The sequence below is a fragment of the Crocuta crocuta genome, unplaced genomic scaffold (genome assembly GCF_008692635.1).
Source record: "Crocuta crocuta isolate KB4526 unplaced genomic scaffold, BGI_CrCroc_1.0 scaffold378, whole genome shotgun sequence".
Lineage (NCBI taxonomy): Eukaryota > Metazoa > Chordata > Mammalia > Carnivora > Hyaenidae > Crocuta > Crocuta crocuta.
Genome location: NW_027528871.1, coordinates 1,260,306 through 1,273,205, shown reverse-complemented (window position 1 = coordinate 1,273,205; position 12,900 = coordinate 1,260,306). Strand labels below are relative to the sequence as shown.

General features: G+C 34.2%; 1 protein-coding gene across 3 annotated transcripts in view; it reads left to right on the top strand.

Moving 5' to 3' along the window:
- Window positions 1-12,900, top strand: part of NCAM2 (neural cell adhesion molecule 2) — a 506,271-nt gene that overhangs the window by 446,561 nt on the left and 46,810 nt on the right. For all 3 annotated transcript variants that reach the window (XM_077756475.1, XM_077756477.1, XM_077756476.1), the window contains 2 exons: window positions 4,850-4,969; window positions 8,343-8,464. In XM_077756475.1, coding sequence (XP_077612601.1) covers window positions 4,850-4,969; window positions 8,343-8,464 — 242 coding nt within the window. The remainder of the gene's footprint in view (window positions 1-4,849; window positions 4,970-8,342; window positions 8,465-12,900) is intronic.

Sequence of the window (12,900 nt, the reverse complement as noted above, 5' to 3'; positions counted from 1 at the left end):
TTGCTGCACCTTTGCATGTATCCAGGTGACAAAATGATCTTTTATGAAACTCAAATTATACTTAAATCAAGTAGAAACATTAAATTAATGGGGAAAATAAGATTCTTTACAGAAATTATACCTGTTGCCATGTCAGGGAAAAATTCATGGTGGTTTATAATTTTCAGAAGAATTGCATTATGATTTCCAAATCATGCTGACTAAATGTAACTATAAAATACCTTAATTTATGCCATTTGTCCTTAGAGAACTTTTAGTGGTTTGTAATCTAGATCGACTTTCACCTAATTTTCGAGTTTGAATTTCTAACAAATTATAGGGAAAGAACCCATCCCACACCTCAGTCTGTGGTTCTTTTGTTCTATTGTATGGGCACATTTGGGGAAAGAAAGTCTTCCACTAACTAACTTCATAATTTGAGGTATGACTCTATTATAGAGTACGCAGACTTTCGTTTTTCAAGTGGTAGTTTGCTTTTGTGCTCTACCTTGGATATTCAAAAACCTTATGTTTGGCAATATGCCAGGAAATTGTGGATGATTTAATGTATATATCCTCTCATTTAAGAAAGGCAAGTCAAATTACAGATCCGGGCTTTGCCTCCCCTGAATTTTTTTCCACTCCCTCTCTTTAAATTGGTCCCAATTTATGCAGTTCTTTCTGTTTCACACAATAACCTTTATGTTCACACAATGTTAATAAGCCTCATAATGAGGGTTATTGTACCAAAACCCTTACAGTCAGAACTCAAAAACAGACTGACCTCTTCTTGTGTATAAACTTTTTAAAACTTGCTTCCATAGGTTTACTTCCATGCCTCTCCCCTATAATTTTGAAGGCTCTCCCTGAGGCCCCAACATCCATTTACCTTTGAGTGTTGTAGCCTAGCCTTGTAATAATAGTTCTGCCATCATTTAACCTCTTTGCTTCTCTCCTCTGCAAATTGCTTTGCTGTGAAACTCAATCAGCCAAGGGAGAATAATTTTTTAAATGTTTATTCATTTTTGAAAGAGAGAAGGAGGGAGTCAGAGCAGGGGAGAGTCAGAGCGAGGGTGGCAGAGGATCCAAAGCAGGGCTCTATGATAACAGTAGAAAGCCCAAACTTAGGCTCAAGCAGGGTTCAAACTTAGGAACTGTTAGGGGCCCCTGGGTGGCTCAGTTGGCTCAGTCGGTTAAGTGGTTAAGCGTCTGACTTTGGCTCAGGTCATGATCTCACAGTTTGTGGGTTCAAGCCCCGTGTTGAGCTCTGTGCTGACACCTAGTTCAGAGCCTGGAGCCTGCTTCAGATTCTGTGTCTCCCTCCCTCTCTGACCCTCCCGTGCTCACGCTTTCCTCTCTCTGACTCCAAAAATAAATAAGAAACATAAAGTTTTTTAAGGAACTGTGAGATCATGACCTGAGCTGAAGTCAGTGCTCAACTCTCAACAGATTGAGCCACCCCACCACCCAGGAAGAATTTTGTCATGGAGAACAGAAGACTGTGAGGAAACTTGGGGAGACTTGATTCTGAATTGATTATAATGTGATTAAAGAAATGAGTTTCCACTTTAGCAGAGATAGAGGGACACTCAAATCTCCTCACATGCCCTGTGAAATAGTGAAAAGAGGAGAATGGTGACAGTTCAGGCCAGAAGGAGCTTTTACTAGAAATACTCAGATAATTCAAGTAAAATGTACAAGTTTTTTTGAGGGGGAGGTGGGTTGTTGTTTTAATTGTTTAATCTAATAACGTCAATTTTCCCTCATGTGATGTGCTCTGATGCTTTAATAGCTCTCTTGTTATCCACTCTTAACCTAAAGTAAGGAACGGTCTGATTTCCACCCCTTTGTTTGCAGATAATTTTATTTACAATTAAAATTGTGTGATTTAAATTCTGCAGTTTTTCTTGCTGAGTTGTATCAAGGCGAACAACCAAACATAAAACATTACTAATTGTTCTCACCTACTTGACTGAGTTCATCAGTGATCTTAAAATGATGGTAGTGCTTCTATTTTTAAATCACAGGGATATGGAGAGGCATAGCACATATCAAAGTTGTCTGCAGCAGTAGACGTCTATAGCAATCTGTCCTATATCATTTGTAACATACTATGTAGATATCTGTGTTGTGTTAATATGTATAAGTATCCCTAAGACTAAATACAGACTATTTTGTCATCAAACACAGAGTCAAAGATGAACAACTTTGGACTATCCATTATTTTCATTATCTCACAGTCTCTATATAATATCCCCATTTGGATAGATTACTGATTCATCATGATGATAATTTCACAGATCACAAATTATTTTATCTATACCTTTTTTCAATTTATTGTTATACTTTTATGTCTATGACATTTAATAAAAATGTCTTCCTTTATAAGTTGGGAGACTAACTCAGCCCTATGACTTGGTGGAATCTTAGTCAATGGTAGAAACAGGGTTAGAACCAAATGACTTTTTTCAGGATTTTAAAGCACACATCATGATAGTGTCCTTTTGTGAAGGTTTGTATAGTCAGACTAATACCTGCATGAGTTTTATATGTCCCCATGCTACATCATCATTCACCATTAAGGTGAAGGATAATCAGACTGCTCCGTAACATCACATTGAACACTGACTGGTCCATGACAATATTGACTGTCCAAAGACCTAAGCGTTTTTGTTACAAGCTCTGAAGAACAAATACATTTTTGCAAAGCTTTAAAAACCTCTGCAGAACAGTAAACTTTGTTCACATTGGTTTTTAAATTCGTTATATTTATTTACTGGAAGAATTGATAAGATGTGATGACTTTTAAACTCTTGAGTTCCTTGTTATACTGACCTTAAACAGAAACTTTCTCTCAAGGGCAGTAGGATTCCACCTTCTCAGCATCACAGCTTTCTAACTTTTAATTTTATTCCCTCCTTCATTTCCATAGTCTGTATGACCTAACCCACTAATATTTCAGTTACAAGTATTTTTTCCCTCGGGCTAATATTATATACACCTTGATTCCAGGTCACCAACCAACTGGATTTAGGTTTCCTGAAAAAGCTCACAGATTGTTAGTCTGTGAGCAACAGTTGGAGTCAATCCTTGGTCTTGGTTTTCCCATTTATCCTTGTAGCTTCATCAGTTGGATATCCCTCCCATCAGTGCTTTCCCAGATGGCCTCCCTTAACTTTGACGCCAACTATTATAATCTGAGTTTTTGAAAAGGCAATGCACTCTCAAAAATAAATTCAGTTTTTTTACAAGGTAGAGAAACTGAGAAATACATACGTAAATTTTGCCAATTGGAAATACATCTTTTTGCTGTTTTAAGAACATCTTTACTATATTAAATAACGTCTGGTTGATGTCTGGAATGATTATTTTTGCCATTAATGGCTATCTGATACATATGATAAAATGTATCAGATACATGTAAAAATATATTTATGCTATTTTTATATATTTTAAATTGTGTACTTTAGAAAAAAATTGTTTACCATGCATTCAGCAACTTTTTTCTTTTCTGTAGTTTAATAATTCAGTGAAGATTAAACAATTATAATCAAAAAGCTAAAGAGATGTCATGATAATGAATACTGGGGAAAGAATGAAACAAAAGGAAGTATCAAACCAGATTCATGATGTACATTCCTATAATGTAGAATTAAAAATTATCTAAGGAGTTTTTATTATAGTGGAATTAGTTTTCAGAAATATGTTAATAAATTATATTGTAATTTATTGAATGTATACCATCTTCAGTCACTGTTCATAAAAAAACAATATCTCTACAAATATGATCCTTTTATGAAACTTTTATGATTGATTACATCTTCTATTATGAATTTGTCACTTGATTTATTATGTAAGCCAGACATAATTTCCTTTTGATTGTTTATCAAGGCTTTGTCACTTCCACTCACAAATGTTTGCACTATTTAGCGAAAGCAGTAAGGTTAGAGGCATCTATGGAATTTTATTGGCTTCATGAGAGGAATTTGTAAAAATAAGAGGTTTTGGAANTTTTTTTTTTTTTTTTTTTTTTCTGCCAATTGAAGAGGTTGACATGACCCAGGAGATATATCTTTTACTGTACTTTTTCAGATTCTCTCTTATTGGTGTCATGTTGAATTCAGATCTGATAAAGTATAGAATTGAGAAGAATTTCAGAGAAAAAAATACAAGAGTTGACAGCTTTCAAGCCAGCATTAAAAATAATTTAATTTCTTTTTTTTTAATGTTTTATTTATTTCTAGGAGAGAGAGAGAGAGACAGCGTGAGCAGGGGAAGGTCAGAGAGAGGGAGTCAGAGACTGAAACAGGCTCCAGGCTCTGAGCTGGCAGTCAGCACAGAGCCCGACGCGGGGCTCGAACCCATGAACTGCGAGATCATGACCTAAGCGAAAGTCGGACGCTTAACCGACTAAGCCACCCAGGCGCCCCAAAATAATTTAATTTCATTTGAGATTATCAAATAAATGATATACGTCGGTTGTAGAGTCAGCTTTGTGACACTCTTCAGACATGAGTGAAACACCTTATCTCCATGAAGCTCCATAAAAATAATCCATTTAAAGTAGTTAAATTATTTGGGGTGAATACAGTAAGGATGTTTTATTTAGATCATTCTTATTTCTTGAATATATTGTGAGCATGAGTATCATAAAAGAAAGCTAAAGCAGAGTGAAGAAGGGGACTGTTCACAAATTGTATTTGTATTTCCCATTTTTCAAGTATTTTATGGAAGATTTACAATGAAATTATTCAGCCAGCTTTGTAATTGGTTGATTCATTTATGTATTTAAAAATATTAACCGTAGCATATATAGATATATATATAGATTTACATATATATATATATATTTGTGTCTTTTTTCTACTAGCAATGGTTGTTTTGAGCAACCTGGAACCAAATACAACTTATGAAATCAGAGTTGCGGCAGTAAATGGAAAAGGGCAAGGAGACTACAGTAAAGTGGAAATCTTCCAGACATTACCAGTTCGTAAGTAGTCATCTCTGTTTTTGCTCCCTCTTGCCTTTCTCTTCACTTGCAAATTTAAGGGTTTTAAAATTCATGGCGGTGTTTCAACACCTGGGGAAGTGAATTATGTCTTTGTTGAAGTGGTTTCTGAAATTGGTGGCATCTAAATTTATAAAAATAACTTTGCTCTGGAACTAGGCAAAAAAGAAAAGGTGTCCTACAATAAATACAGTAGAACTACTCGGGAAATGGTCCCCATCAGTAAAGGGTCCTATTCGTTCACTGTCTGATTAATTAGATTGTAATGTTTAGACTGTAGTCTGTGAGAAAGCAAAAACAGTGACTTGTAACATGTCTAGTATTCTCTTCTTTTGTTGAGAAATGACTCTTGCCTTTTCTTCATAAAGTATATATGCCCTAAGTGTGAGAAAAAGACACCATTAAGTAAATCCATTACCATGGTGATTGCAGAGGATTAGCTATTGTAGCCTTGTTCCTGCTATTATCCTGTTTTGGGATATTATAAGTCAGTTGAATTATACAAAACTAAGGTAAATTTGAAGCGACATCTGTTTCCTTTATGTTGAATAAATTATTTGAAAATGTGAGAAAATTTGACTATGACTCAACAAATCCTGCTATAAAATCCATGCATCACCCTGCTTGTTATATACACCTAGTAGGATGGTCAAATGGCCACAATAAATTATTTTACCCTAATTTGTGACCAACTCTTGGTTCTCATAAAATCTGTCAGATGTCTTCTCTTTTCACCACATCTGATGCCTATGTCTTTTTTCAGCCCCTCATTATTTTCTCCCCAGAATGACTGCTGATACATCTTGACTCACAATCGTATTTTCAAACTGAAATAATTCTAGAATGACTTTACGCAAATTTAAACAGGGCTATCCCTTTTCTACACATAATCCTCAACACCAACCTTCACCTTTGAACCTTCCGTCCACACACACATTTGCCTGCCCGCCCTCCTCATACCTCTTTCCTCAGTGGCCACAATGCTGTCGGCATCAGTATATGGAACTCAAGTTTGGTCATACTGGTTTCTGTTTCCAAAGTATTGTGCATTCTCTCTTGATTCCTTTCTCTCCAGGTCACTGTGTATCAGTCCCCAAAGAAGGCAGGACCAGTGAGACCTTGGCCAACCCCTCCAATGTTTTCTCCTCTTTTAATTAGGCACACTACCTTTCCTTCATTCATAGAACACCATCCTAGGTGTTTCACACATAAAACTCCTCTTTTTTACCCTTTTTTAAAATCTCTACCTTAAAAATTATAATAGTTTTAATCTCTTAGTGTACTGCTATTGACTTGCAGACCTCTGTCCTAGACATTGAGACTTCAAGGGTCAGGTCTTAGGTTTTATTAATAATACACATGTTTTTTTCCTGCTTCTCAAGGTTTTTTTGAAGTTTATATAAGATGATATATGCAAAGCACTTAATATGTCATAATTTTCCATTATTACTTCTGATAGTTATTTATATTATTACTTTTGCATAAACATCCCACTGTAATTTCTAATAGAAGCCATTATTTTAATCAATTCCTTTCTGATAGACATTACATTTGTTCTGAACTTTATTTTTTTCCAAAGTAAGTAGCAACTGTAATGGAGTCACAAATTTCATTTTTTTTCATTTTTAATGTTTATTTATTTTTTTTTTGAGAGAGAGAGAGAGACGCAAGTGGGAAGGACTAGAGAGACAGGGAGACACATATGAAGCAGGATCCAGGCTCTGAGCTGTCAGCACAGAGCCTGATGTGGGGCTTGAACTTGGGAACCACGAGATCATGACTGGACCCCAAGTCAGATCCTTAACCTACTGAGTCACCCAGGCACCCCACAAATTTAGGATATTATAAAAGTTAAATGTAGACATAAATATTTTAAAGACATATGTCAAAATATTTGTAACTGAAAATGCAATTTCTGCTATATATTTATTACCTCAAAATGCTGTTATTAAAATAATATGATTACAATATTGTTAAATAAATTTACAGTGTACAACACACATGTTCTAAAATCCTATTTAGAAATTATACTGAAACAACCAAGTATAAAATCCATTTTATAATATTTAGGTTTTCCCAAAATCTCTTGTTAAGTCTTTTAAAGAATTTATTATACTGGTTTTTCAGACATTTTAATTAGTTTATTGAAAATACATTGAATAGAAATCATGTCATGTCATAATATCTACACACTAATATAATCTATTTTAATGAAGAGTCACTCCAAAATTCCTCTATTTACTTTGTTTCTATATGACTCTGGTATACAAGGCTCTTTTATCATTTACTTGCATGTCAACACACCCAATTGGCATATTACCTTAATGATATGCCTTTCCTCAAATAAAGTACTTACTGCAGAGGGTTATAAACACCATATTTAAAAAAAAGATAACCTGCTGAGAATAAAGCCAGATTTTCCTTGTTTGGAGGCAATAAATCCTCTTAACTCTATTCTGCTTAGTTTGTCTTGACATTCGTCTGATAAGACCATACTACTGTGGAACCTTGAAAACTAAACCATATCCCATGGAAGTTTCTCAGTATTACTGTATTCGTACTTGTAAGGAATTGGAAAAAACAGAAGAAGAGGATGGCAGTTTTGCCTAAGGCCATCACATAAGTGACACATAGTAAGGAGTTCCCATTCCAAATTGCCAAGCAGCGATGGCATCCTTCATATAGAAAACTCTTATATTTCAGTAGATCCTATTCATATTAAACATGTAAGCATCTTTGTATAAGACCACCTCCATGAGACGAAGAGCATGAAAGGCAAGTATGTTCATGAAGTCCGAAGAAAAAAAATAAATATATCGGAACATGTGTCTGTTGATTGGATACTACAAAATTTGTTTTCAAATCTGTATCTAGCTAAAAAAAATACTCATTAAAGCAGATAAGTAATTGCTAAACCATTATCTTTCCTGGTAAGAATATATTCTATGTAGTTTGATAATATGTTTATAGTAATACATATATACAAAATGTTTGCCAAGATTACATTAATAAATAAGATTGTGCACTATTAATAACATGAGAAATAATGCCTGTGTTTGTATAATGCAATACTATTCTCAGAATATTTGCATATCAATATAAATAATATTCTGGTTCTCACGTGTCATGACATTTTCATGATTTATGAATGTTGCTTCTAGATTTATGAATGTTGCTGTTTCTTGGGTGGAAAGAAAGGATCAGGGTTTTATCATAGCAAAGGGAAAATGAAAAATGGTAAATTCAGGATAACATCATGTTTTTTTTATTACATAACAGTGTTCTTTAGTGAAATTCAGTTTCTCTAGGTTTCTGAGATGTGTGTAAAAATCAAGAATGTTGTATTGCTACTTAGGTGAACCAAGTCCTCCATCCATACATGGGCAGCCAAGCAGTGGGAAGAGCTTTAAACTCAGTATCACCAAACAGGATGATGGTGGGGCTCCTATTTTGGAATACATTGTAAAATACCGAAGTGTAAGTACCTTCTTATTATCATTTTGTGCAATGTTTTCAAATTGCATTAAATTTGCATTGAATTCATTGACATATCAGGCAAGAACGCGTATGAAGTAACAATGATAAACAGTTCTCATAGGAATTAGAATGCTAATTGTCCACTGCTGAAATTCATCATTGTAAATTGTGAAATACCTGCCTTTTCTTGGGTAAAATATCAGCACTGACCATCCAAGTAATGGCATAATATAAATCTTGTGATTTCTAAACTAAACTTAGCAACATTTGGGATGAAGTAACATCTTCCTTGTTTTTCTGACAAGTTTATCAGGATATTTTCATCTTCCATTCTGCTTAATATTAGTAACTCCAATCTAAGCCCCTGTTCTCAATCTTAGTTATTGTAGGTGATTATTTAATTATTTTCTCAAAAATACTTACTTTAGTATTTTAATTTTATGAATTAGGTTATTAAAGTCTTGAGTGTATTAATTATTTGATATTAATTGTTTCATTAAAAAAATTACCCAAATCAACATTTAACGAAGTATGGCCACATTGAACTTGAGGAAGAAGGTTTAGTGTTTTCAAGTTTAATTAACACTAGCTAATATGAAATTTGGGACAGCTAAGAGCTGTCCTGTGACTTACACATGTAGGGGGGTGAAGGACATCTTCTAGTGGCAAAGTGATGAAGAAAGAGGCCCAATGGACTTTGCCTTTGGCTGAAAATTATACGAAAGGCTACTAGTGACTTAACCATTCATTATTTGTGTGTACTGTGGACTATGTTAAAAGTGAAACACAATTTTAAGTTAAATTTTGTGAAGTTAATTTATTAACATTTATGTTTATCCCTATAATACAGTGTCAATTTTATGTCTATGTTTACTAGACACTTTTTTAATACTTTCAAAGTTTATTATATTTTAGCAAATAGTAATTTGAGTAATTGCTTCTTAATAGTATATAGATGAATTGTAACTATTTTCCCTGAAATTCATAATTTTATGAACTTAATAGTTTTTTTTTAGTTCAAACATTTAAGTTTTAAAGGTTAGTAAAAAAGGAGTTTGATTTTGAAAAAAATGTAAATAATTTTAGACATCAGTCTTTAAATTTTAGAGATTAATAGCCAGGACCCCTCTTTGTTGCAGGTTTCATGCAGGGAATGATGAGCAGCTGTGGGTGTTTTGTGGCTAATTGTCTCTGAAGGCTTCATGCCTCTACCCCAAAATAGCTCTGAATGACTCACCAGCCTTTCTATGAATTTGATCGTTTCATGCTACTCAAGCCAGTTTTCATGGCCATTCTTATTTGACCATCTGGAAACTCTTTGGAAGGGAAAGAGTCTCTAAGGGTGATAGGCCTGAACAGAATTCATGAATTGGACTGGGAGAATAGGCCTCACATGCAGATTGTGGCCTACAATTCGACCCAGAAGAATTTATGGCATAAATACAGGTGGATGATAAGAATTTGTAGGTCATCCCAATAAAATTCCATGGTGAACACTGAGATGCAATGAGGAGTTATAAAAATATGTCTCATAATTTTCTATAAATATAAATTGTACCTAGAAGTGATGCTTGAGATATCCTTTCTAAAGAGTTGGATATTGGAAATAACACCAGTGCTATACTGAGTTCAAACAGAATCATTGATTTCAACTGATGATAGCAAATATTTATTATTTCCTAGTGTATCTTTTCTTCATACACCAATGGCTTTTATTAAAACAGCATTATTTTTATTTTGTATTAATTTTTTTATTGTTTTATTTCTGATAGACAGAGAGAGACAGAGTGAGCAGGGGTGGGTCAGAGAGAGAGAGGGAGACACAGAATCTGAAACAGACTCTAGGCTCTGAGCTGGCAGTCAGCACAGAGCCTGATGCGGGGCTTGAACCCACGAACCGTGAGATCATGACCTGAGCTGAAGTCGGATGCTTAACTGACTGAGCCACCCAGGCGCCCCTGAAACAGCATTATTTTTAAAGGCTGTAAGACTTTCAGCTATAGAATCAGGCAACCCAAAATATTTTTTCTTTACATTCTTTTATACTTGGCATGTTGGCATTTATCCTCATATATATTATCTTGTGTTTCTAAGATGCTAGATTCACATCCACATTCGGAATGTGAAGAAAATAGAAAGAACAAAGGGGTAATAGTTTGTTTAAGGTGAACTTGTCTTTATTGTCCAGTAATATGGTACACATTTTCCAAAAACTCCACTGAGCAGAATTAGAATTATGTCTCACTAGACAGAAATATTTCTCATGACTGTCACTAAATGGAAAGTGATTACTTGGGAGTTGGCCAGCTACACAACAGGGTCTGAAGTCTGCCCCAAAGTGTTAAAATAATTATATTTATTATCACAAGAGCTGTCTTAGTCTTCTGGGGCTACCATAACAAAATGTCACAGTTGGATGGCTTGAACAACAGAAATGTCTTTTCTCACAACTCTGGAGTTTGGGATTCCAAGATGAAGGTGTCAGCAGGTTTGGTTTCTTCTGAGGCCTCTCTTTTTGACTTGCAGATGACTTCCTTCTTGCTGTTAGGACCTTTTGTCTGTGCACATACATCCCTGACGTCTCCTTCTGTCCTTATAAAATTATCAGTCCTATTGGATTAGGGCTGTATCCAAATGACTTCTTTAAAGCCATATCTCCTAACAAAGTCACATTGGGGGTTAAGGATTTAACATATACATTTGTGGGGCGAACACAATTCAGTCCATAGTGGATATCTGTCATGAATTCTGTGTATCTAAAATGACACAGTATTGGCATTTTGAGTAGTAGAATAGTGGGCCGTCCAGGTATCTACCTCCCATTACAGAATGTTTAGCATCCCTCCCCCCACCCAGTATATTGCCATTTGTATCCCTGGTCATTATTGAAACCAAAACTGTTCCTAGAGTAGATTAAAATTTGAACAAAGACAAATTTGATTTTCAATAAATTTGTATCTTCCATTCTTTTTCCCTTCTCTCCCCCACCCAAACTAATAGTAGAAAAGCCCCATTTTTGCTGTTTACACAATATGTATTTTTACCCTACCAGTAAAAGAAGGTTTTAGTCCCTTCTCAGTTCCATCTTACATCTGTCTTGCCATATACCTCCTCTTTCCAATCCCCAGCCCTTTCTAACTTGTGTTTCATGGGGAGGAGGACAAGACAAATCATATTCTAATATAAAGAATATGTAACTTAATATAGATCTGGGAACATATACTATTCTATGTATTGTATAGTAGATAGAGCACATGACTTTCTTCAATTACCCATTAAGAAGACATAATTTATTAGAATAGAACTAGAGTCGTAAAAGCAGAATTAGATGTCTCTGTGGATTCTTTGTGAAAATTAATGTCTCTAACAATAAGTCAGTAGGATTAAGCCATGTTTTTAGAGAATAAAGACAAGCCTATTAATCTCATAATGTGTATGGAAAAATGAAAGAAGTTACTTTATGTACAGAATATTTTACATCTACTTTGATTGTAGAGTCAATGTAACTCCATATAATTTAATAAATGCTTTTTTACATGCTTCCATGAGTTTTTCACTGTTTTCCCCCTAATTTGATGATAGCTTTGGGATCATAACTATCACTTAGTGTTCACATTAAATACATTTATTTCCTGAGCTAAGAAGGGCTAAAGAAAATTGGTTGCTTAAAATCAATTGTGAAGAAGTTACTTTAGGGACTAGCAACAGTGATCTAGCATATGTTTCTGAGTCTTGGTTGACCTTTTTAAGCTATTTGGAGTCTGTAAGGTTACATCTCAGTGGCCGTAGAAAAGATAAGGTNCCCCTGCTCACCCTCTCTCTCTCTCTCTCTCCTAGAAATAAATTTAAAAAAACATTAAAAAACAAAAAAACAAAAAAACAGTGAACATTTAAAAAAATAAAAATAAATAAAATAAATTTTTTAAAAATGTATAATTGAATTCTTGTTGATATAACTTAATTTCTAATTATTAATAGTATTAACAATTTCTGATTAACTTATGTTTAAGTGAGAATACTGAAATTTGTTTAAAAACATCACTATAACTTTTGAAGCATTTTCAAATAATAACTATGGTCATTAAAGAATCCTAAGTTTTTTGATAATGTTTCTTTGCTGCTAGTGAAGAGGATGAGTTTTATTCATCCTCATACTGATATCTTCAAAAAGATTATTTCTTGCCTGAATGAATAAATGCATCAGTAAATCCATTAGTAAATAAGTCTTGTTGAACAGTTATAAGTAATTCTATAATTAGATTAATAGATATAAGAAATAATGGATGCAAGAGAAGAAACACTTGCACTGGGTCAATTTTTATGTGTTATGAGAACAGAATATGATGAATAGGAAAATTAGATTTTAGTTTTTCCTAAAGAAATACATGGGTGATGGAGACTAGGAATAGATTAAGTAGTAGGGTCCAGTTTGCAAA